Source organism: Mustela nigripes, chromosome 7 (genome assembly GCF_022355385.1).
Source record: "Mustela nigripes isolate SB6536 chromosome 7, MUSNIG.SB6536, whole genome shotgun sequence".
NCBI classification, from domain to species: domain Eukaryota; kingdom Metazoa; phylum Chordata; class Mammalia; order Carnivora; family Mustelidae; genus Mustela; species Mustela nigripes.
Genome location: NC_081563.1, coordinates 57,517,441 through 57,541,123, shown reverse-complemented (window position 1 = coordinate 57,541,123; position 23,683 = coordinate 57,517,441). Strand labels below are relative to the sequence as shown.

The following is a 23,683-nucleotide window of genomic DNA, read 5'->3' as shown; positions in this document are numbered from 1 at the left end:
CCAAGCTGAAACAGGAGTTGTGGGCGGGGATTCGAACTTAAACGTCTCTTATTGGGTCTCACTACTGCCCGTCTCGGCCTCCTCCCTCCCACCCCCACCCCTTCCGTGCAGGCTGTATCTTAAATGGCGGGTGGGGCCGGGCGTTGACTTCCGGTTGGGGGAAGAAAGTTGGCCCGAAGGAGGGGCCGCGAAGAAGAAGGAGGAAGAGGAAAGGGCCGGGCAGTAGGGGCTTAGGTCGTTCCGCGGCGGCGGCTCTCTTCCGGACCGACGATGGACAGCCAGGGCAGGAAGGTGGTGGTGTGCGACAACGGCACCGGGGTAAGCGCCGGCGGGGAAGTCGTGGCCTCAAGCCGGGGCGGAGATGTGCTAGTGGCGCGTGGGCCCTCGGTGGTCCGGGTTGCACCCCTGGGCCCTCGGGCAGCCGGGACCAGGGGCCGCGGGGCAGCGCTTCCGGCCTTCACGGGCGTGGGGAGTGAGGGGACCGATCCCATTCTGGTCTCCCCGAGCCTGCCACCTCCGCGACTCGGGGTGAGGCGGTGGGGAAGGCCGACACTGGAGGGGGATCCAGCTTGCTGCCCGGCGGCGGCCGGCGCCGCGCCCGAATGGGGACACTTTGGCTAAAGGGCTGGAGGGGTAAAAGACTGGGTAGGTTTGTTCGATGAGGGTTCCATTCCCCCGGGTCTCCGGTTCTGCAGAAAGGAGAAAGACCCAGAGGCCTTCTTCCTCTTCCTGTATCATTGACGATACCGAACGGGAGGCAGGAAATGGGTTTGAAGAAAAAGGGAAGTGCTGTCATGCAACGAGCCGCAGCCCTTTCGCAGTTTGGGGTGGGGGGTGCAGTTGAGCAAAGCATCATTTACTTTTTGTTCTGCATGCTGGGAATTTGGCCTCGGTGCAGCCCCGCAGAGACAGTATGTTCTATTGATTTTGGGAGATCGAAGACCACTTTAAGCCCCATGTGTTAAATTGTGGACCTTGGGAGAAGTTAACCAAGTTTGTTACCTCCCTCCCCCCATTTTTTTCCTTAGATGCAGAACACAGATCATGTTAGTCTTTAAGATTCAAAAAGGCAAATGATGGTAAAAATCTGGCTGAAACAGTGATTTAGAAATCAGTGGAAAGTTGTTGCTTTCAACTCCCCGCCCCCATTTAAAAAAAACTTACAGTGGAACATTGGAAGACAAATGTTACTTAATTGGGATGAGTTCTATAGTGATCATTTCCCCCTGCATTACAATGATTTCTAACCATTTTGGAGTTGCAATATTTTGTGACTTTTCTCTTTTTCCATAAATGTGACATATGAATTAAAATAGGCTTCCAGTTATGGAGTGAGTAAATCACGGATGACAGGTACAGCTTAGGGAATATAGTCAGAGGTACTGAGTAGCATTATTATATGGTAGCTACACCCACCGTGAGCATAGCATAACATATAGTTGTCCTATATGTCACTCTGTTGTACATCTGAAAAAAAAAAAAGATTTTACTTGAACTTTTTTTTCTTTAAAGATTTTATTTATTCATTTGACAGACAGAGATCACAAGTAGGCAGAATGCCTGGCAGGGAGAGGGGTGTGGGAAGCAGGCTCCCCGCACCCAATATGGGATGGATCCTGAGACCCTGGGATGAGTGAGCCAAGGCAGAGGCTTAACCCACTGAGCCACCCAGGCGTCTAGATTTTACTTGAACATTAAAACATTTTGGAAAGTGGATTGTTGAGGGGAAAAAAGGAGCTGATATTTACTGGCATAATACTGCCCTTATTGTGCTACAGACTTTTTTACAAGCAATGATCACACTAGTTTTATATGAACTAAGTTAAAAATATGAGAGTAATAAGGGTTATCATATAATGGGGCATCCATACAGAATGGTATACTTTAAAAAAAGGCAGATTCACCACAGTGGAAACATCCATACAGAATGGTATACTTTAAAAAAAGGCAGATTCACCACTGTGGAAATATCTAAGGTTTATTGTTAACTTAAAAAAGAAGTTTTAGGGCGCCTGGGTGGCTCAGAGGGTTGGGCCTCTGCCTTCGGCTCAGGTCATGATCTCAGGGTCCTGGGATCGAGTCCCACATCGGGCTCTCTGCTCGGCAGGGAGCCTGCTTCCTCCTCTCTCTCTCTCTGCCTGCCTCTCTACCTGCTTGTGATCTCTGTCAAATAAATAAAATCTTAAAAAAAAAAAAAAAAAGAAGAAGAAGTTTTAGGGGCGCCTGGGTGGCTCAGTGGGTTAAAGCCTCTGCCTTCGGCTCAGGTCATGATCCCAGGGTTCTGGTGTCGAGCCCAGCAGCAGGCTTTCTGCTCAGCAGGGAGCCTGCCCCCCCCCCTTTGCCTGCCTCTCTGCCTACTTGTGATTTCTGTCTGTCAAGTAAATAAAATCTTAAAAAAAAAAAAGAAGTTTTAGAATGATCCCATTTATGTGAATGTTCTTTATTTTATTAAATATGTTTATGTGTCCACGAACTTGTACATGGAAGTTTTAGAGGGAGTGATATGTTTGTAGTGGTTACCTGTGAGCCTGGGGGTTAAGAATGAGGGAAGATAGGAAAGACTTCATGACTCTTCTGAATTATTGGGAAGTGCTCTGTTTTGTTTTTTTAACAAAACATGTGAGACTATCTTTAAACCAAATTAACTATAAACATTTATTGCTTTTACAGCTAAAACCCAGTTAAAGATGCTTAAAAAAAAAGTAGCCTGCTTCCCCCTGTAGTCTGAAATTGACCTCTAAAAAATTTAAAGCTTTAAAAATTGAATTTAAAATATTTTTTAAATATGTCTGATAATCTTTAGAAATCAGAGCCAGTTATATTTCAGTGATTCCTCCTCTTCGAAGGGTAACAAGCTCTGTATTTGTAGTGTATGAGTTTGTTGATATTCAGTTAGAATAGGAATGTTAGCCATGAGTTCATTTTTGTTACTATTTCATTAGGTTACCTGAGTTAGAAAGCTGATTGTCTGTTAATAATTAGGCTTATGGCTAATCCTTAGTTTAAGAATCTTGTACCTTAAGAGATCAGTAAAGGAAAAATGTAGTTAATTTGAACAAAATTTATGTATTTGGTGTTAAATTTCTAGTTCTTTAAAATTTTATCCAGATTTTATATAGACATGATTGGCTTCAAATGAAGAGACAGTTCTGATGTAATATGTAGCTAGGAATGCTGTGATATCCGAAAATTTATATAGGATTCTAAACACAGAAATTCTCTATTTCTTACTGCTTATATTTCATAGTCCTCTTGATTTTGTTTCAGTACCTGAACCTATACTGAGTTATCTACAACTAAATATTACAGAAGATGTTCAATTTTAATTTCTAAGAACTTGCATAAATAGTTGTTACCCTAAAGCAACTGGTCTCTTAACATATTTTAGGTTTTAGGCTTATAGGCTATTTGAGAAATTGATGATTTTTTTTTTTAATCCCCGCTGGCAGGCCCTAATTGGAAAGCTCTAAGAGTGGGTGAGTCTTGTGATTACATGTCAAATGTTGGTCCTGCTTCTCTTCCTCACAAGCTCCCAACTAGACGAGGTCTCTCTCATTAGGGTGGCCTAGAGGAAGGAAACTTAACCTAATTCCAATAATTTATGCATTTCATCTTCATAACCATTTAAACCTAAAAGAGACCTTCCATCTAAATAGAACCACTGAAAATGGCCACACAGGTGAAAATCTGGAGATCTGTTTAGGTTTAGGTGTCTTTCAAGAGTTGGGCCCAGGTCCCTGGAGTGTATTGTTACCAAACTTGGGTGATTTCATCAGCATTAAGCTAGTTCACTGACAGGAAAGACTCGTGTGCTTACTGTATGGCTGGTAGAATTTTTAGGGTCTAATAATACAAAGTAAACTTCTTGTGCTAGGATAATTATGCTTTCATTTATAATTTTCACATTTGTTGTTGCTTATGGTGTGCTTTATCAGATTTATGTTTTATGTTTATGTTTTGAATTTAGGAGTGCTTGAAGTAGGAACAAACCAAAAACAAATTTGGCTTCACTCTGCAAAATGCTTTGAAATAGAAAAAGTATTTTTGTGGCTTAAGATGAGAATAATCACTAGGCAATTAAATTAATGAATATATCCATACCATCAGATTAAATTAATAAAGGAAAAATACAAATTAAATAAGCTCAAATGGGGCTGTATAAATCCCAGTTTATATTTTGAGGGGAGAAAGATACTTTTAGAGCAAATGTAGTTGGATTTTTTTCTTTATTTTTGCTTGAAAGAACATTATACTGTTCATGTTCTTACCATTTGATGACTCAGTGGCAAGTAAGGGAGTTAGTTCAAACCACAGTGCTATGAAGAGGAAACTATATATGGTAATATCTATTTTTTTAAACTCAACCTTCTTGCACACAATGAGAGAACTAAGTCCAAGCCTTAAAATGATTAGACTGGGGGAGGTATTGCAAGGATTAAAATGATACCAAATGAGTAGCTTGGAAAAGACTGTTTTCTTTGCATTTTATCACATGAATTAGATTTTTTTTTAAGGCACTGACTTTTTGCAAGAAAGGAAATGTCAAATTGTCTTCATTTTGTTATTAAAAATAGATTATTGTAATTAAAGTCTTGTTATTATAGCTATTAATGCTCTCACATTGGAAATAATAAGAAATAGTGCAGCTATTGTCATTTTGACTGAGTATCTAATACCATGTAGGAGTGCTGGCACTGGATTATTATTTTTTTAGAAGATTGTATTTATTTATTTGACAGAGAGAGAGAGCACAAGTAGGCAGAGCAGCAGGCAGACAGAGGGGGTGGGGGAAGCAGGCTCCCTGCTGAGCAGAGAGCCCGATGTGGAGCTCAATCCCAGGATTCTGAGATCATGACCTGAGCTGAAGTCAGAGGCTTAACCTACTGAGCCACCCAGGTCCTCCTGGGCACTGGATTATTAAAGCCGCATTTGCTTCCAGTAAGCTACTGCTTAAACTGCATAAGTAATTTCATTAATAAGTGATTGGTATGTTTAATTTGAATTAAATGCCAACTTTCCTTATTTTGTAAAGCACAGGAATAAATGGGTTTACAATTGTTTTTATAGTTTCAGGGAATCTCCTATTTCAGGGATGTCTTTTTACCTTAATCATATGGCAAATATTTCATCCCTTAAAATATGCTCAAACAAACAAAAATATGCTCAAATGAGAATTTTGAGCTATAAACCACCCATCTGAGCATTTATAATCAGTAAACATTGACAATTGTGATTATTTATGTATTGCCATGTTGTGTGTTTCTGAGTCTGTGTAGCTCAGAATGAGAGGGAAAGCATGTCAACCTTCACAGCCTCCTCCATGCACCAGGATTTGATTTATTTCCCATGCCAGGCTCGTCTACCCACCTTCAATTTTAGATAGTATTTCTCTCTTAAATCATTTGTTTATATTTAATATGCTGAAGATGGCCCTTGGAAACTTGTCGATTCTTTTTTCAGTCATTCTATAATTTTTTTTAAAAACATTTATAACTATATAAGGGAGCATTTTCAGCCTGGAATGGACACTTTTGACCCACCCAGTGTCCTTATCTGTTCATTACTTTGAGGTAAACATAAGAATTTAATATCTGCATAGTATTTGTTTCTATATTTGGAATAGAAGGTAAATTCTGACTAATGCTGGTATTAGGCTGATGATCATGACGAATGTTATTCATATAGAAATTTGGGTATGGTTGGGGGCACCTGGGTGGCTCAGGTCATTATCCCAGGGATCCTGGGATCCATCCCCACATCTGGCTCCCTGCTTCTCCCTCTCCTTCTGCCTGCAGCTCCCCCTGCTTGTATTCTCTCTCTCTGCCAAATAATAAATAAAACTTAAAAAAAAAAAAAAGATTATTCCTTATGCCATCATATCCTACTATTGCCTTGGAAGATAATCCAATAAGAATTGAATCATAGTTTTAGAAACAGGTAGCTACTGAAAAATACCCTAGCCTTGATGACTTAGAGGTTAACCGACCAGGACTAGGTTTTGTGGGTTTGGAAGAACGTGTATATGGACAGTATGTTTTATGGAGATCATAGAATGTAAATGTGAACTGGGAGGGTAGGAAGTCAGGTGGTATTTCAGACAGATTTTTCATAGCTTTAATCAGCATAAGTCATGACTTTAATACATTTTTTAAAATTCTATTTATAAAAGACTTGAAATTCACTTCAAATTCTGGGTGGCAGAATGTTCTAGGCTATTTATAGTTAAATGTGGTTCACCAGCATTTCCAACAAGGTTGGTATAGAGATCTTCAAAATATGAAAATTCGATATTTTGGTGGGGTTAGTCAGAAGTCAGTAAGTTTAAGATCATTCCTAAGTTTTACCACCATCAAATAAAACAGTTCTGTGTACACAGTAGCTTTCTGTCAAGGGGTAGGTTAATAGTTTCTGTCAACATTCTTATTATTGTCATGTGTCACACTCAGATACTGTTTTTCTCCTTAATTCTTTTCAGAGAATGTATGGGGCCTGGAGCCATGAAACAATGTACTTTTTCTTAAGATGAAACAAATTCTTTGTATTAAAATAATCATGGTGGGTGCCTGGGTAGCTCAGTGGGTTAAGCCTCTGCCTTCGGCTCAGGTCATGATATCAGGGTCCTGGGATCAAGTCCCGCATCGGGCTCTGCTTGGCAGGGAGCCTGCTTCCTCCTCTCTCTCTCTCTCTCTCTCTCTGCCTGCCTCTCTGCCTACTGGTGATCTCTCTCTGTCAAATAAATAAATAAAATCTTGAAAGAATAAAAAATTAAAAAAATAAAATAAAATAATCATGGTATCATACTTCCAAATCAACAGCAAAATTTTAAATTTTTATTGGTCAGTTATATAGTATGCACTTCCTACATTCCAGACACTGTTCTAGGCACTTGGGATTTATCAGTAGACACAAAAATCCTTGTACAATATAACTTACATGAATAAAGACTTGTTAAGGAAGAAGGTAGAGATTATGATTACATTTCCTGGTCTGTAGCTTCCTCCTTCTGCCCTCAAGTTTTTAATTGCATTTTCCTTGCAATGTCTGCTCTTAAAAATAAGACTGAACAGGCTGTATTATTGGTACAAAAATTAAAAACCCTTGATTCTATTTTCAGTTTTACTGTAGTTGTTAAGTCTCTTAGTGTATCAGTTTCCTTTTTTTTTATAATTTTTAAATTTTTTTTATAAACATATAATGTATTATTAGCCCCGGGGGTACAGGTCTGTGAATTGCCAGGTTTACATACTTCACAGCACTCACCATAGCACATACCCTCCCCAATGTCTATAACCCCACCACCCTCTCCCTACCCACCTCCCCCCAGCAACCCTCAGTTTGTTTTAGGAGATTAAGAGTCTCTTACGGTTTGTCTCCCTCCCAATCCCATCTTGTTGCATTTATTCTTTTCTTACCCCCTAAACCCCCACATTGCATCTCCACTTCCTCATATCAGGGAGATCATATGATAGTTGTCTTTCTCCGATTGACTTATTTCACTAAGCATAATACTCTCTAGTTCCATCCACTTCATCACAAATGGCAAGGTTTCATTTCTTTTGAAGGCTGCATAGTATTCTATTATATATATATATATCTTCTTGATCCATTCATCTGTTGATGGACATCTAGGTTCTTTCCATAGTTTGGCTGTTGTGGACATTGCTGCTGTAAACATTTGGGTGCACATACCCCTTTGGATCACTACGTTTGTATCTTTAGGGTAAATACCCAGTAGTGCAATTGCTGGGTCGTAGGGTAGCTCTATTTTCAACATTTTGAGGAACATCCAAGCTGTCTTCCAGAGTGGTTGCACCAGCTTGCATTCCCACCAACAGTGTAGAGGGTTCCCCTTTCTCCACATTCTCACCAGCATCCATCGTTTCCTGACTTGCTAATTTTAGCCATTCTGACTGGTGTGAGGTGGTGGTATCTTATTGTGATTTTGATTTGTATTTCCCTGAAGTGTATCAGTTTCTTAAAAGTATTTTCAGGGTCAGTGTTAATCCCCTTACTGGAGAACTACACTATCTGAATATAAAATTCTGGTTACTTGGCATCACTAAATACATTTATCTAAATATAAAAGTGTAAACAGTAAAAAAATGCCCCAAATATATTTTTTTAATATGATGCTAGTCCCGATGCCATTTTCTCCCCCATTTTGGTAAATGTTGCTTAAGTGAATTGCCAAAGATAATTGAAACATTAGTTCTGTTCAGTCTCTGACATTTCTCTTTTTAAAAATTCTTAGCATTTGTTGAGTGAATCTGTTTCTCACTTGTATGACCACTGTGTGCTGAGATCTCTTTGAGGCGTTGGGCTCCACCATGAACTGCCCAGCTTAAGCTCCCTGACTTTCTGAGACTTTCCCTGTAGTAGGGAGACCTGCGCACTGAATAAGTAGTTAACTGGTAAATAAACATAAACTCTGAAGTAGTCCATGCCATAAAGGAAATAAAAGGAAGATAGAATAGATTGGGTGACGACTTCGGATAATTTGAAAGCACCAGAAGTTTAAAATATTGTATAAATGTGAAGTGGTATTTTCCAGATGCTCTCTTTAAATGGACATGGTAAATACCTTGACACTAATCCATTTTTACTGTTCTCTTTCAGTTTGTGAAGTGTGGATATGCGGGCTCTAACTTTCCAGAACACATCTTCCCAGCTTTGGTTGGAAGACCTATTATCAGATCAACCACCAAAGTGGGAAACATTGAAATCAAGGTAATATTTTATTTATTGATAAATGAGGATTAAAACTTGTGGGGTGTTCTTTGAATTAAGTAGTTATAAGATACGATACCATGATAAGCAAAGAGGCAGAATTTCTTGTATTTTTAATTTATATCAACACTTGAAGAAAGACACAAAAACTGATAGGCCATTACTCTCTGAATGGAGTAAAACTCAATAAGATTTTTATGTTGATGTGAACATTGTATTAGGGACTTAAAGCCCTTATTACATATAATGTTTAAAAGAAATCAGCCTGATATTTTTATGTCTTTCAGTTCCATATATTTTTCATTATATGTTAGTGTCTCGTTGGGACCTATGACTTTTCCTTCCTTCTCATGGTCTGATTCTCCTACTTTTTAATATAGCTAGTCAGGAAAACACAGGGTATACATTTTATTGGTTCTTTTTTTCACTAATAGAATAACTGATTTCCATAAGCTACAGGAAGAAGGTGCTCACATCTTGAGTTGGCCTTGCATTATTGCATTATTTCTCTTACTGTAAGGAGAGCGGAGGAAGGTTGTCATGTATTTAACGTGAGAGATTGGACATTAAGGATGAGAGATTTTTCTCTGTGTTAAAAAGACTGGAAATGAAGTGGGAATTACAGTATTTTAAAAGAAAAGAAAACAGAACAATCAAAAGGACAGTGGTCACCAATTGACTTAAATTCTTTAGGTGGCCTCGGGATGAGATTATAAAAAATGCAGTCAAATTTAAGGGCCATTTTACTGAATTATTTGTGAACAAGCTAGCATCGTTGATCCTATCTGGACAGTCTTTCATAGAACTTCAGTTAGATTATGAGTCATTTGAAATACCAGTTAAGTGTACCTCTTTGGGACATTTGTTTGAGATACCTAGGAAGGTAGTAATAGCTAGAAAGAGACTTGCTACTTGGTAGCTCTCTGCTCTTGGTACTAGAGAATTGAGTTACATAATGAGTATAGATGCCAACCGAAAATGAGGTTCCGGGTTACATTTTTAAAGATTTAAAGTAGTGAATGATTCTGGCCTCTGTTTACAATCAAATGGGACGTTCAAAATGATATTTTTTTTTTCAGGGTCTTTTGGGAAATTTGGGGGGGGGATACCTTCTGTTTTTGTCAATGCCTTACATTCTGATTGAATTTAATCTTAAATGAATGACCTAAAATTTAGCCAATACCAGTGATAAGGACAAGCTTTTTAAATGAAGTTGGAAATCACAGTTTTTATTCAATATTAGGCTTTTAAAGAATGTCTTTTTTATCTACTTTATGGAGAATAACATTTTTGAGGTATACAGATACATCACATATTAACCATTTTAGTCTCTAACATGGCACAAATGATTACATATCTTTTCACTCCCACTTTCTTGCTTTTTAAGGCCAAGTGATAGAAATGAAACTAGCCTATATTCTAAGACATTTTTGCTAAGGAATTCCCTAGTAGCATTTGCTTGTATGGTTTGTCATTCTGTGTTCTGTTGGCTCATTTCTGTTCAATCTGCTCAGTCTTTTAAGTCTCTCAAGTTAATTTGTTCTTCCAGTAGAAAATAGTAAAAGAAATCTGTGTCAAATTTAACTTGACTACTAGAGCTTAGAAAAAAAACACTCTAAACTCACCCTCTACCTACTCAACTAGACCTTTTCTGTTATTTATTTTCCTTAATTAAGGTTCTTAAATTCAGTAATGAAGTAAAGAAATTTGACTTTTTGGGATTCTTGTGCCTAGTGGATTGACTTATACTTTTGTGTTTTGTTAGCTGAAATGTGGTGATAGACTAAAAACTGGAAATTTAAATTGTTTAATGAATTAATTTTCTTTCAGGAGTAATAACTGTCCATGTTAATTTGGCCCTAATTATTAACTCCGTAAAATATAGTACTGCATCTGACCTCTACCTAATTTGTCTCTATTGCTTGTATGTTTAAAAATTTCAGTGAGGATTTTATTTAGGCCTTTTCTGACTCTTACTTCTACCTTCTCTCTCTTCACCTTTCTTGACCTGTTGAAGTAGAATAACAAAAAGATGGTAAGTGAGGTTACACACATGCTCTCTGTTTGTTTTCCACTTTTGCTTGATGGGACAGTAGTTGTTGTTTTGTGTCCCTGTAGTATTGGGGAGGGGGGTAATTCCATATTTTAATTTTAAGTACTTTGATTTTTAACCTTTTTCATTGCTTCAATTTGGTAGCAACTAATTAAGTCCTGTACTTTCCTGATTGCATACAATGGACCATACCAGAACTAATTACTAACATAGTTTTGAATTATTTTGTGTTTCTTGTAGACGAATGTTATAATTAAAATGGAATGTGGTGTGCATAATATTAGAAACCAAGTAGCTTTATTTAGAATACGTGTGATCCAGAGAATTGTGGTGAAGTTGTTACATTTGGATAAATCTATTTTATTGATCAATGTTAAATTAAACATTGCCTATCATAGTCTATATGTATTTGCATCCAATTGGGTAGTAAATGTGTAATAAGCTGAGTAAAACTTTGATATGCCAATGACTATAGATAGTAAAAAGGGAGGAAAAGAGATTGATTTGTTTCTTATACCATTTCCATTGATGAGCAGATTTTTACAACATTATCTGAGGATAAGTAAGAAAAATGTGAAAGTCTTACAAGACTTTTCCATAAACAACACACCTTCCCCCTAAATAAATACCATTGTGTGAACCAGAATTTGAACTAGAAGCTGGGCACATCCCAGACAATTTGCTCTCTTTATATTTTTCTGTGACAGTCCTTAAGTGCTTCAATAGTAGGTGTTTTCAGGTTTGTGTGTTTTTTATATTATTTGTAAGCAGTTTTGACAAAGATCAAGCATTTTTTTAGTGATTTGTATTTTAACTAGTAACAGTATCTTTGTGGAGTGTTCTTTTGGATAAATGAAAACATTTAAATGTGGAAATTCCTATATTTATACTAAATAAAAATCATGATTATTCTTAAAATCTCAAGGGAATTAAGTGTATACTTGTAGAGAACAGTGTAGGCTTTATTAACAAACTTTTTTATGGAATTTCCTTCTTAGGGATTTAATTTTGGTTTTAAAATGTGTTCACTCAGTTTTCCAATTTGAGGTGACATGGTTCAGAATAATTCTTGGCAAATAAAGCTACACTGCCTGCTTTTCATAAAAGATAAATGCCTTTGAAAGAGCATCTCATATAGTTACTGTGATTTCTCATTCTTTCAAGTAACAGGTGGTAGTTGAGGCTTTAAATCCAGGGGTGGGGTGTGTGGTAAAAAAAAATCTAAGGTTCTGAGGTATAAGGCAAGTCACATAAAGCTCTTGGCATTTGTAGTTTTTGGAAGTTGAAACATTCTAGGGAAGAATATATATTCTATGGTTCTTTTAATTAATATTTTAGATACAGATAAATTTTTGGATTAGGTGCTGAGCTACTTGAGAATATTTGTACTAATTTCATAGGTTAATACCTGTTTTCCATTTTAACTGTTCTTCCTTTTTGTTCAGAGGGATTATAAAATATTCAATGCTAGATGTTTCTTTAAATTAATCCTTTATATATGTATGCTTTAGAAGTAGATGGATGAGACTTTTATTTTGAATTGGTACTGGGTCAGACATATGTAAAACCGTATTCTTGCATGGAAATAGAAGTAAATATTCTGATGAAATCAGATCAGACTTATTCTAAATTTGATGAGCTATAGTTATGAATGTGTATTGATTATATAAGCCATCTAATTAATTTATTAACTTTGTACAACACATAGAATGATACATTCTAGAGGAAAGTAACAAAATTGTGTATTATATTTGTTAATTGTTAAAAAGTTAAAAAGTAATGTAAGTGACCATTTGTTAATGGTTAAAAGTAATATATGTTCTTGTAGGTGTAGATTCCCCCCAACATTTGATTAAATGTTTAGAATGTATAGCAAAGTTGAATGAATTCTACAGTGAAACCCATATACCCATCACCTAGATTCTAACACTAATATTTACTCCCCTGACATACCACTTATTTATTTATTCATCCCTCCATTAGTCTATCTCATTTTTTGATGTATTTCAAAGTATCAATGTACTTCTCCTAAAGTAATTCAAAATATGCATGTCATTGATTAGAATTCACAGATGCAGATTTTTAATTTTCCATTTTCCTATCAGATTATTTTAAACAGTTAGTATTTAAGAAATTCAAGTATTTATGTTATGGTAAATTAACTTTATAAGAAATTAGTTGCGACAGAGACGTTTTTGTAACGTTTCTAGCATCTGCTTTAACTTTGTTTTTCCTTTTTGTTGTTGCTTTCAGTGGATTTTTCCAGAATTCTTTTTTTGAGCCCTCACCCTGGTTTACCTCTGATCTTTTTTTAAATTGTTACTTTTAAAAGTTTTAAACTCACATATATTTAAACCTTATTTTAAGACATTTTATGTTAATTTTAACATTTCATTTCCCCATGTTTTAAACTTACGGTGTTGTAGCAACAGTAGCTATTTCTGATAGCTTTTTTAAGTTGAATTAATCAGTATATGTAGAAATCAGGATTATTGAGTAGCTTGAATAGCTGATTTTTAAAATACGCTTAAATTCTATGACATCATTAGCCTTATTATACATAGAAAATTTGACTTTTCAAATGTGGGTCATCTTAAGTATGCTCTCCTTGGAGACAAGACTTGTGAGTACTCTGCTTCTTGTGTGCTAGCATAGTTTTCCAGTATTATACTTAAGGTTGGAAATGTTGCTCATAAGCTAATTTTTAAACATTGTTTCCCTATGTCTTAATTTTTGGTATGTCTACAAATTTCCATTCATCTTGGTGAGACATATATAGAAACTTAATTTCAGTTCTAACTGAGGCATGTGCAGGTGGAAGTTTGTGAAATTTGCAAGTAATGTGGTGCATATCTGCATTATTACAATATAATAAAGAGTCATTTAATTTTTAACTTTTTTCATTATGCTTTGTTGTACATTAAAACGTATCATTTACACTTACCATTTCAATATTTAGTACAAAGAACTGTGCTGCATGCATTGAGCATTTTTCTACAAGTTTTTTTTCCCTGATGTGCTATTTCACATATCACAGGCCTTATTTTTTGAACATTTGAGCAAAAGAAACAGATGAAACCTCATACAAAACCCTCCAAAATATGAAAATGTGGGGTTTATTTGTGCTAATGCTCTTCTTTTGGAAGCATATGTATTGAAGGTAAGGTCCATTTATTGATTTAAACCACATTGTACATAAAAATTTATTATTCATGATTAAACTCTCCAAGGCATTGTTCTTGAAAGAAAAGATTTTTTAAACTTGTGGAATGAAGAACTTTATCTGAAAGTGCCAGAAAAATTAAAATTAAATTATTCCCAAGTTTTCCAAAATATCATGGGAATGTAATTTTCTGAAGATATTTTATGCAAAAATTTGGCCTAAAGCCTTGATATTATAATTTTCTAGGATCTTATGGTCGGTGATGAGGCAAGTGAATTACGCTCAATGTTAGAAGTTAACTACCCTATGGAAAATGGCATAGTACGAAATTGGGATGATATGAAACACCTGTGGGATTATACATTTGGACCAGAGAAACTTAACATAGATACCAGAAATTGTAAAATCTTACTCACAGAACCTCCCATGAACCCCACCAAAAACAGAGAGAAGATTGTAGAGGTAAGTTTTCAAGTGGGATGTGTATATATGTCTTTCTGTGATGTGACGTTACAGCAGATGTTCTTTTACCATTGCTATTAAGAATAAAGGAAATGAAAATAATTGTTTCCCCCCCAGATCCTATTTATTAAGAACCTAACTAGTCATTATTTCTAAGTGGGATATATTAGTAAACAAAATCAAGTCCTGTTGCCATGGAACTTGTTCTGGCAGGTGACACCCACCCCACCTCCACTGCCCACAAAGTAAATTAACTGACTGGTTCCTTAGAAGATAATAGATGCTAAAGAGAGGGGAAAGAGCAGGTTAAGAGGAGTGGGGAGGGGGTAACATTTTTCACAGGGTGTGAGAGTAGGCATCGAGAGAAGGTGATGTTTAAACAGAAAGTAAGAGAATCAGCCAGAATATGTTGGGGGAGAGCATTCCAGACAAGGGAAGTAGCTAGCCGGTGTGAAGGTCTTAAAATGGGAACAAGCCTGGTATATTAGAGAGTCAACAAAGAGGCTAGTATGGGGGAGCAGTAGGAGATGAGGTTAGGGAAATAATAGGGCCAGATCATCTAGGGCTTCACAGGTCCTTAAAGAGAATTATTCTTTTACTCTGAGTGAGATGAGGTGCTGTCACGCAGAAGGGACATGCTCCAGTTTAGGTGTCTGTGGCTGCTGTGTTGTGAGTAGACCATAAGGAGGCAAGGGTGGAAGAGAAACACGTTTGAAAACTTGCAGTTACCTAGGCAGAAGATAATGATGGTTAGGATTCAGGGTAATAGCAGCAAAAGTAAAGAGAAGTGGCCAGACTGTGAATCTATTTTTAAAGTGCCAAAGCATTTTCTGGTGCATTAAATATGGGTAATAGAGGAGGGGAGAACCAGGGATGACTCAAAAGGTTTTGGGATGGGCACCCAGAGGATAACATTACCATCAACTGAGATGGGAAAAGACTCAGATAAGTAGGATTTGAGGGCAATGGATCAGGAGTTAAATTTGGACATGGTAGGTCCTCATTAGACATCCAGTCAAAAATGTCAGAGAGAGGTATCCCCCACTTTTCGAAAGTTCATGTTATGCCACTTTACTTTGACCAGAGACCTACATTAGTACCTGTTTTCACTAACTGAAAGAACTCCGAAGAGGATTTTCACTTAATGAGAAAGGGGAAAAGGAAAAATTGCATTCAGCAGTTTTTCTACAGTGAGCTGTTAGAGGCAGCACACACCCAGAGCAGAGAGAGTGGCGGCACCAAACTCTGACCCTGGAACAACACTCAGCATCGCGGCATCAAGGTGCCATAGCTTTGAACTGTGTGTATGAGCACCTGTGCTTTATCTTGTTTCATTTTGTGCATCCATTAGCAAGATGTGTCCTAGGTTATCAGAAAAGCCCAAGATAGGTTATTTTCGGGGTTTGGGAGCTCTCAATTTTCCATATAAACTAATGGTAATTGCTTCTTTGATTTACATTTCAGCTTTACTTAAGGTTTCATAGGAATATTCTACCTTCAGGTAGTGGGGAAACCTGTAAAAGATCAAGTTCAGAAGAAAAGTCTGAGGCTAGAGAAAGAAACTTGGGAGTCGTTCACCAGGGAAGTGGGAACAGACAGTAGTGGGAAGGCTAAGGACCAGAGAGGAGGGAGTTAGCGAGAGGAGATTGAAGGGCCCTGGGGGAAGCAAGTATAGAGAGCAAGAAGTCTGCATTCTTCCGAGTTTAGAGAAGTAACTTTTCAAGGTTGTCTTTCATTATATTTTGTTTTATTTGAGGTAGGAACTGTATGACTTTGTCTTGTTCTATTTGAGGTAAAAGCTTATAATAATGGTTTCTGTCTTAGTAGCTTTGCAGACACTGCTCTACATCTATTTAGCTGTTGGTGGAAATTTTAGAAGGATTATACAAGAGATTATTGCTGGACAGTATTTTTAAATTCTGGATTAAAGCTTAAGTTTTATATTAAATGTTTTAAAAATTTAAGATCCTGGTTTTAGTTACAAAATCCATGTCATTCCTTATGGCTTATATCTTACTACTACTTTTTCCCCTCCTGACCACCCCAGAACTGTGAAAGATGGCCGTTATTATATTAGTTCATATTTTAGTTGCAACTTATTATTTCTAAGTGATTTATAACTACTAATACTTTTTGTGATGGATAAGTAGTCATTTGTAATTGGTATTTATTTTTAGTAGGACATTGTAAAATCAGCTTAGAGGTACTTTTGCATTAAATCAAAAGGTTCCTCCTGCACATGTTAACCACCTTAGGAAAGCAACACAACATCAGAATGAAAATCAAGTTTCCTTTTGGATGAAAAGTTAGAAAGATGACATTATACTTGGATGCATCTTCCACTAGCTAGCTATTTGACTAGGACATGTTTGTGGTTTTTGTTTGTTTTTTTATCTGCGAGACTGACAAGAATTGGTCTCACTGTGCTATAAAGTCTCATTTTCTTTTAATATTCTTTTTTACTTGTGAGTGCAAATTTGGCTGTGACTGGTAATGCCCTACTTTAATCTTATCCAGTAAGTTCATTTAGTACTACAAATATTTTCTAATTATCTTACAAATAAAAACAAGTTCTAGTGGACTTTGATGATGACAAACACAAATACAGCTTAACTCTTCCATTTTCTCCTGGCTGGAGAGGGGATATGGTATAAAATACAGGTTGGAATATCTGGTTTCTTAATTGAGTACTGGCTAGATTAGAATATCTGGTTAGAATATCTAGTTGCTTAATTGATGAATATGTATTTCAGAGTAATAACATTTAAATCCTATGTAATTCTCATTGTGATCATTTATAAAATTTCTAGGTCACTAGATCTACCCAGTGGTAGTCAGCCCTGCCAGGCAAGCAGTGCTCCCTGTAGATGAGAGAAAAAGGATGTTCCAGCCCACCTGGATTATAGAGAATGAGCATCGTTGTGACCAGAGAGGGCACAAGGAGACTCCTCCCTTTAGTGTAGCTCAGCTGAGAGCGGCGCCACAGCCAGGGCTCAAGCCGGGAGGGTGGGTGGAACAGCTAGGCAGTTTCTGTATCTGCCAGCATTCAGGAATTACTGCATATATTTTTGGCTTCCTGCCCTGCCATTTTACTACTTTTTTTTCTTTTTTTTTTTAACCAGTTGGGGGTAGAACTCTACTCTTGGCCCAGGTTAGGACAAAGGGATGGGAAGGTCAGCAGTTGAGCAGTTTCTGTAGTTTGTCCTTGAATTAAAAGATATTTTCATTAAGGGACATCATTAAGAAAGGCTTGTTCAGATGCGAAAATCTTTCTTCCACTCTAATTAGCTATTAACCAAAATATTCAAAAATCTTGGCTTTGTAGCACTTAGGAAATACTTGAGGACTCCGTGTACATCCAAAAATCTGTTCGCCACATTGGAGCTCTGTGACAGCTGAGGAGAATGGAGGACTCTTTTAGGTCCCTTTTGATTCTGTTTTGGCAACTAATCTACTCTGTAACCATCAAGAAAGCATAAAATATATACGTATTATATAACTTCTAAATACCAGCATTTCTTTCTCTCCTTTTGCATTTTCAGGTAATGTTTGAAACTTACCAGTTTTCTGGTGTGTATGTAGCTATCCAGGCAGTTCTGACTTTGTATGCTCAAGGTAGGTGAAACTTAACTTTTAGAATAATCAACTCAGGGCATTTTATATCAGAGGAATTTGGTTTGTCAGTAAGTTGTAAATCCCAGAAAAGCACAATATTTATATATTTATTTAAATTTTTTCAAATATTTACTCAAATATTTTCATAATTTCTAAAATTAGTCAAATAAAATACCACATATATTTTTATTTTCTTCATTAAGCAATGAAGGACTTACGGCAAAGAGAACTCAAATTTTCAAAAATTTTTTAATTTTTTTTATTAACATATAGTGTATTATTAGCCCCAGGGTTTCAGGTCTGTGAATCGCCAGGTTTACACACTTCACAGCACTCACCATAGCACATACCTTCCCCAGTGTCTGTAACCCAACCACCCTCTCCCTACCCACACCCGCCGCCCCCCCAACCCTCAGTTTGTTTTGTGAGATTAAGAGTCTCTAATGATTTGTCTCCCTCCCAATCCCACCTTGTCTCATTTATTTCTTTCCTAACCCTCTACATTGCCTCTCAACTTCCAATATCAGGGAGATCATATGATAATTGTCTGTAAAAGTAGGAGGTTCCCTCTTTTAGAACTTTTTTTTTTTAATTCTTTTTTTAAAAGATGTCATTTATTTATCTGTCAGAGAGAGAGCGGGAGAATGAGCAGGGGGAGCAGCAGGCAGAGGGAGAAGCAGGCTCCCCACTGAGCAAGGAGCCCGATGTGGGACTCAATCCCAGGACCCTGAGATCATGACCTGAGCCACCCAGGCATCCTAAACTTTTTTAAAGTAAAAAAAAAAAAAAAAAATTTTTTTTTGTAAGAGAACCGAGGAAGCAAGTTCCCTGCTGAGCAGAGAGCCCGATGCGAGGCTTGATCCCAGGACGTTGGAATTATGACCTGAGCTGAAGGCAGAGGCTTTAACCCACTGAGCCACCCAGGTGCCCCAAAGTAAAAATTTTTTATGCAGTGAAGAATGAGCTGGAATTCGTCCTTAGAATTGTCAGAGTTGGGGTGCCTGGGTGGCTCTGTCAGTTAAGCATCTGTCTTTGACTAATGTTGTGATCCCAGGGTCATGGGATTGAGTTCGGCATTGGGCTACCTGCTCAGTAGGAAGCCTGGTTCTCCCTCTCCCTCTGCCACTCCCCCTACTTGTGCTGTCTCTCCTGCTCACTCTCTCTCTCTCTCAAATAAATAAAACCTTAAAAAAAAAAAAAAAGAATTGTCAGAGTTTAAAAAAAATACAGAGATCCAAAAAAGGTTAGTATAAAATCACACTTGTTATATACATAGTAGAGGAGAAGGTCGACATTTGGAAATGTCTTCCTAACTTTTATGTTTTCTTGGTGCTGCCATTAGTAACTGCATCCCTTTCTGTTGCGAATAAAAATTGGTCATGTGGGGAGAGCTCTTTATATTCTGATAGTCTTATTAAGAGAATTTATGGGGCTGTCAAATAGGTGCCACACAGCCTGTTAGGCACTTGAAATGTGAAGATACCCTCAAAGAATTTAGAGTCTAATAGGGAAAAAGATACAGAAACAGATAATTTTGACTCAGCATGACAAAGGTTTCTAAAGGAGGACACCTGAGCTAAATCTTCAGCCTTAGTCATTAGCTGTGTACTTAGAAGACTCACTGTGGTGACCCATTTAATTCTAAGCATGGATTAGTAAAAAACACCTTGTAGAAATACTTGTTGGCTCATTAAACTGTCTTCAGTACAACATATAGATACTTAGAAAATACTTGGGGGAATTAAATTTTCAAAAAAGTTTTGTTCATTCATCAAGTGGAATGTACCTTGTGCTGTGTTTAGTGCAAAGGACATGGCAGTGAGTAAGGTCTTCTTGACCTTAACGTGATTATATTCCAGCTATGAATAATTTTCCTTTGAAGAAGGAATTTAAAATCACTTGTTACTTTATAAGGAGTGTTTACCTGCACTGTGGTAATTTTACTTCATTTTTAGAAAAATGAATTCCAGAAATTATTTTAGAAAATACTTTGGAGGGGCGCCTGGGTGGCTCAGTGGGTTAAAGCCTCTGCCTTCGGCTCAGGTCATGGTCCCAGGGTCCTGGGATCGAGCCCCACATCGGGCTCTCTGCTCAGCAGGGAGCCTGCTTCCTCCTCTCTCCCTGCCTGCCTCTCTGCCTACTTATGATCTCTGTCTGTCAAATAAATAAATAAATAAAGAAAAAGAAAATACTTTGGGAAAAAAATAGATAACTAAAAATTGGGGGAATCTAAGCTTTGAAACTGGTGATAATAGTGTCATTTGGGTGGTGAGGATGGACAGTGTTAATAAAGTGAATTTTTGTTTAAATTGTATTTGAATAAAACTGACCATAACAGATTTTTCTAGCAGTATTCATGCATTTATTTCCATCCAATGAGAAGATACTGTCTTTTAATTCCTGGTATTTAGTCATTTTTTGTATAACTATTGAAGCCTTAATTGTGAGAAATGATAGTCCAGTAATGATCAAAAGAACTCTGACCCGCAGTAAAATTCTCCTTCTAAACAAGGTGGCTAGTGCTACCAGTTATCCCAAGGTAGGAAGAAGCATTTGGAGCCATGGAAGGCTTGTGAGTAAGAGAAGTGACATGGTGGTTTAGAAAGCTATTGAAGGGAATTGATTGGAATTAGGGAATCTGGAGGTAAGAGTTGTCAGGAAAGGTGTAAATGAAGAGGTATGAACTCAGTTGAACCTCAGAGAATCCATAGGAATTGAAGTGGAAGAGCGTATACTCAAGTGACAAAATGGTGTGGCACTGAAAATGGGTCAGATGTGTACTTCGAAAGGCTATTCTGTAACCTGGTGGGAGTGGGAGAAAATAGGCTGCAGTTGGATGGGAAGGTCTGTTTGGAAAATAAAATGTAAATCCTACTTTAGTTGATATTACTGGGAGTGTTTTTGAATTAATGATGTGGATTCCTCTTTTTTTTGCAATGAAATGTTTTTCTTGTTGAAAGGAATGCAGCATTAAAAGGCAGTAGATGTGGGGCGTTTGGGTGGCTCAGTGGGTTAAAGCCTCTGTCTTCAGCTCAGGTCATGATTCCCAGGGTCCTGGGATCAAGCTCAGCAGAGAGCCTGCTTCCTCCTCTCAGCAGAGAGCCTGCTTCCTCCTCTCTCTCTCTGTCTGCCTCTCTGCCTACTTGTAATTTCTGTCTGTCAAATAAATAAAATCTTTAAAAAAAAATTGTTAGACTAGTAACTATTAGAAAATTTGAGTTAGAAAAAGTTTCATCTTTTCTTTTTCCCCTAAATTAACCCTAGTGCAGAAGGTAACTTTTGCATTCCTTTGTAGTTTAAATAGTATGTATGGGAAACAAGGCAGCTTCTTTGCTGTTCTTTTATTAAAAGGTTTAGCTGACATTGTCTTTCTGGTTTCTGGTGAATAATTAGAGTGATCCTTTGGCTTGCCAAGGTTAATTGTTCTCAAATTTCCAGCTATCTAGTATCAATAGGAATTTTTCCAGGACACAGTTTTGAATATATTATTTGACAAAAATAATAAGCACATTATTTCAGCAGGTTCACTATCAACTTGTATTTATCTCTCAAAATGGTTTTCCTAAAAGTTACAATGATGCTTTAGAAAATTCCACTTCAGGGAAATTCAGGGATCAAGATTAAATTGGAAAGAAAAATAAAGAATTGTACTGAGCTTTAAGAACATGTTGTGTTTTTCAGTTCTGGGTCTCAGAGTCTGTTTCTTCCTATCTCTTGGAATAGCACACAGATTAAAAGGTCTCACAAGAGGCATGTGTGAGAATACTCACTTTAGTGTCTAGATGTTAGAAGTAAACTGCAAAATAAATAATAAAGAAATGCTGTCTTCTAGACCATTCTGGTTGGTGAAGTTTCTAGTTTGGCTTCTGTACTAATTTTTGAAATTTGCTGGTTCTGATTTTTCTGATTTGGCTTTTTATTTAAAACCTCATGGTTCTCACACAGGTTTATTGACTGGAGTAGTGGTGGACTCTGGAGATGGTGTAACTCACATTTGTCCAGTGTATGAAGGCTTTTCTCTCCCTCACCTTACCAGGAGACTGGATATTGCTGGAAGGGATATTACCAGATATCTTATCAAGGTAAGCAAAAGAAGACATCATAGAAATTAGCTTTTGTAGTTTATATTTACTAACTTAACATATTTGAAATAATCCTCTCAGGATCATAGCAGATCTTCTGCACCACTGGGGGAATGACCCATTTACCCCATTCATTATTCATGTAAAAATCCATGTAGAATTTACACACATGCTGTCTGGTGTGGTAATGAGAATAGAATACATCATTACATAATTATGTTTGCTAATCCTGAAGACTTGGTAGTGAAATAGAAGAGACCGTAAAACTTTTTGAACAATAGAGGCAGCCTTTTCTGCCATGAAACCTTTTTTTGAGGGGAGCCTGGGTGGCTCAGTCAATTACGTGTCTGCCTTGGGCTTAGGTCATGATCTGAGGGTCCTGGGATCAAGTCCCTTAAGCAGGAAATCTGCTTCTCCCTCCCCTCCAATCCCTTACTCATGCTCTCTCTCTCTTTCAAATAAATAAAAAAACTTAATGGGCCCAGTTGTACCAGACTTCAATATTTAGTAGTTTTCATGGAATATATCCAGTGTTTAGTGTTCACTATATATTAATGTTTACTTCTAACTATAATTAGTTACAATTTTTGTTAAAACATTGCTGGAGAAAGTATATAAGGCTGTTATTTAGAGGTATGTGTATATTTTTAATATTGAAAAACAAAGTTTAGACTAGTGAGTTTATTCTCTCCAGGTCAGTGGCTCTCAACCAGGGGTAATGCTGCCCCCACCCCACCCCCGGGACATTTTGCAACACCTGGAGACATTTTTCATTGTTCCAGCTGTGCAGGAATGCTACTAAACATCCTACAGATGTTTAGTGGGGGCAGTCCCCACAACAAAGAATTATTAAGGTCCACAATATCATTGGTGCTACTGTTGAGAAACTATTCTAGGGTGATGTTTGTGCAGTAAAATAGGTTGTATAAGTCTTTATCTTCACATGGGGTTCCATTTGTCTCATTTAGAGTAATAATGAGATTAAACTAATGAGAACTATAATACTCTTCTTCCAGGCCAAAATTCTGTCTGAGGAATATCTGAGGGTTTTAAAGTTTTTGTATGAAAAGTCCAATTTGGGGTGTTTTTTTTCTGTTAACTTGAATTATCTTTATTTGAAATTTTTTCTGTTAATTTGAATTCTAATCATTTATTTCATTGACAAATACTCTTGCCCGTCTACTATATGTCAGACATAATGCTAGAAGTAGGGATAAAACTTTTTAAGACCTAGGGATATTTCATGAATATGGCATTGATTGAGCAAATGGCAGATTATAGGAGTCCAGTACTAAAATAATATTCATCGAAATATTTATTTTGATTATTTATCAAAACTATCTAAACATTAGCACTCAAAACAGTCATTTTTTAAAACTAGCTTGGTTTTTTAAGCTTACTTTACCCATTTATTACTCATAAACTGTTAAATCTTTCACTCTCTGCGAAGGTGAAATATAAGTCCTTTCATGGAAAATACTATTCCCATTTCTGAAATATTCAGTAAGACCTAAGGATCCACTGTCCATTGCATTTATTACTGACTTGAACTGTTTAGTGAGCAATGAAAGCTTGCCAGGA

At 37.0% G+C, this 23,683-nt stretch overlaps 1 protein-coding gene across 1 annotated transcript in view; it reads left to right on the top strand.

Moving 5' to 3' along the window:
• Positions 1–134: 134 nt before the first annotated feature.
• ACTR2 (actin related protein 2) overlaps positions 135–23,683 on the top strand; it is a 38,372-nt gene continuing 14,823 nt past the window's right edge. Inside the window, exons 1-5 of the mRNA XM_059405962.1 lie at positions 135–318; positions 8,617–8,727; positions 14,190–14,405; positions 17,948–18,020; positions 21,966–22,102. Coding sequence (XP_059261945.1) covers positions 271–318; positions 8,617–8,727; positions 14,190–14,405; positions 17,948–18,020; positions 21,966–22,102 — 585 coding nt within the window. The 5' untranslated portion in view covers positions 135–270. The remainder of the gene's footprint in view (positions 319–8,616; positions 8,728–14,189; positions 14,406–17,947; positions 18,021–21,965; positions 22,103–23,683) is intronic.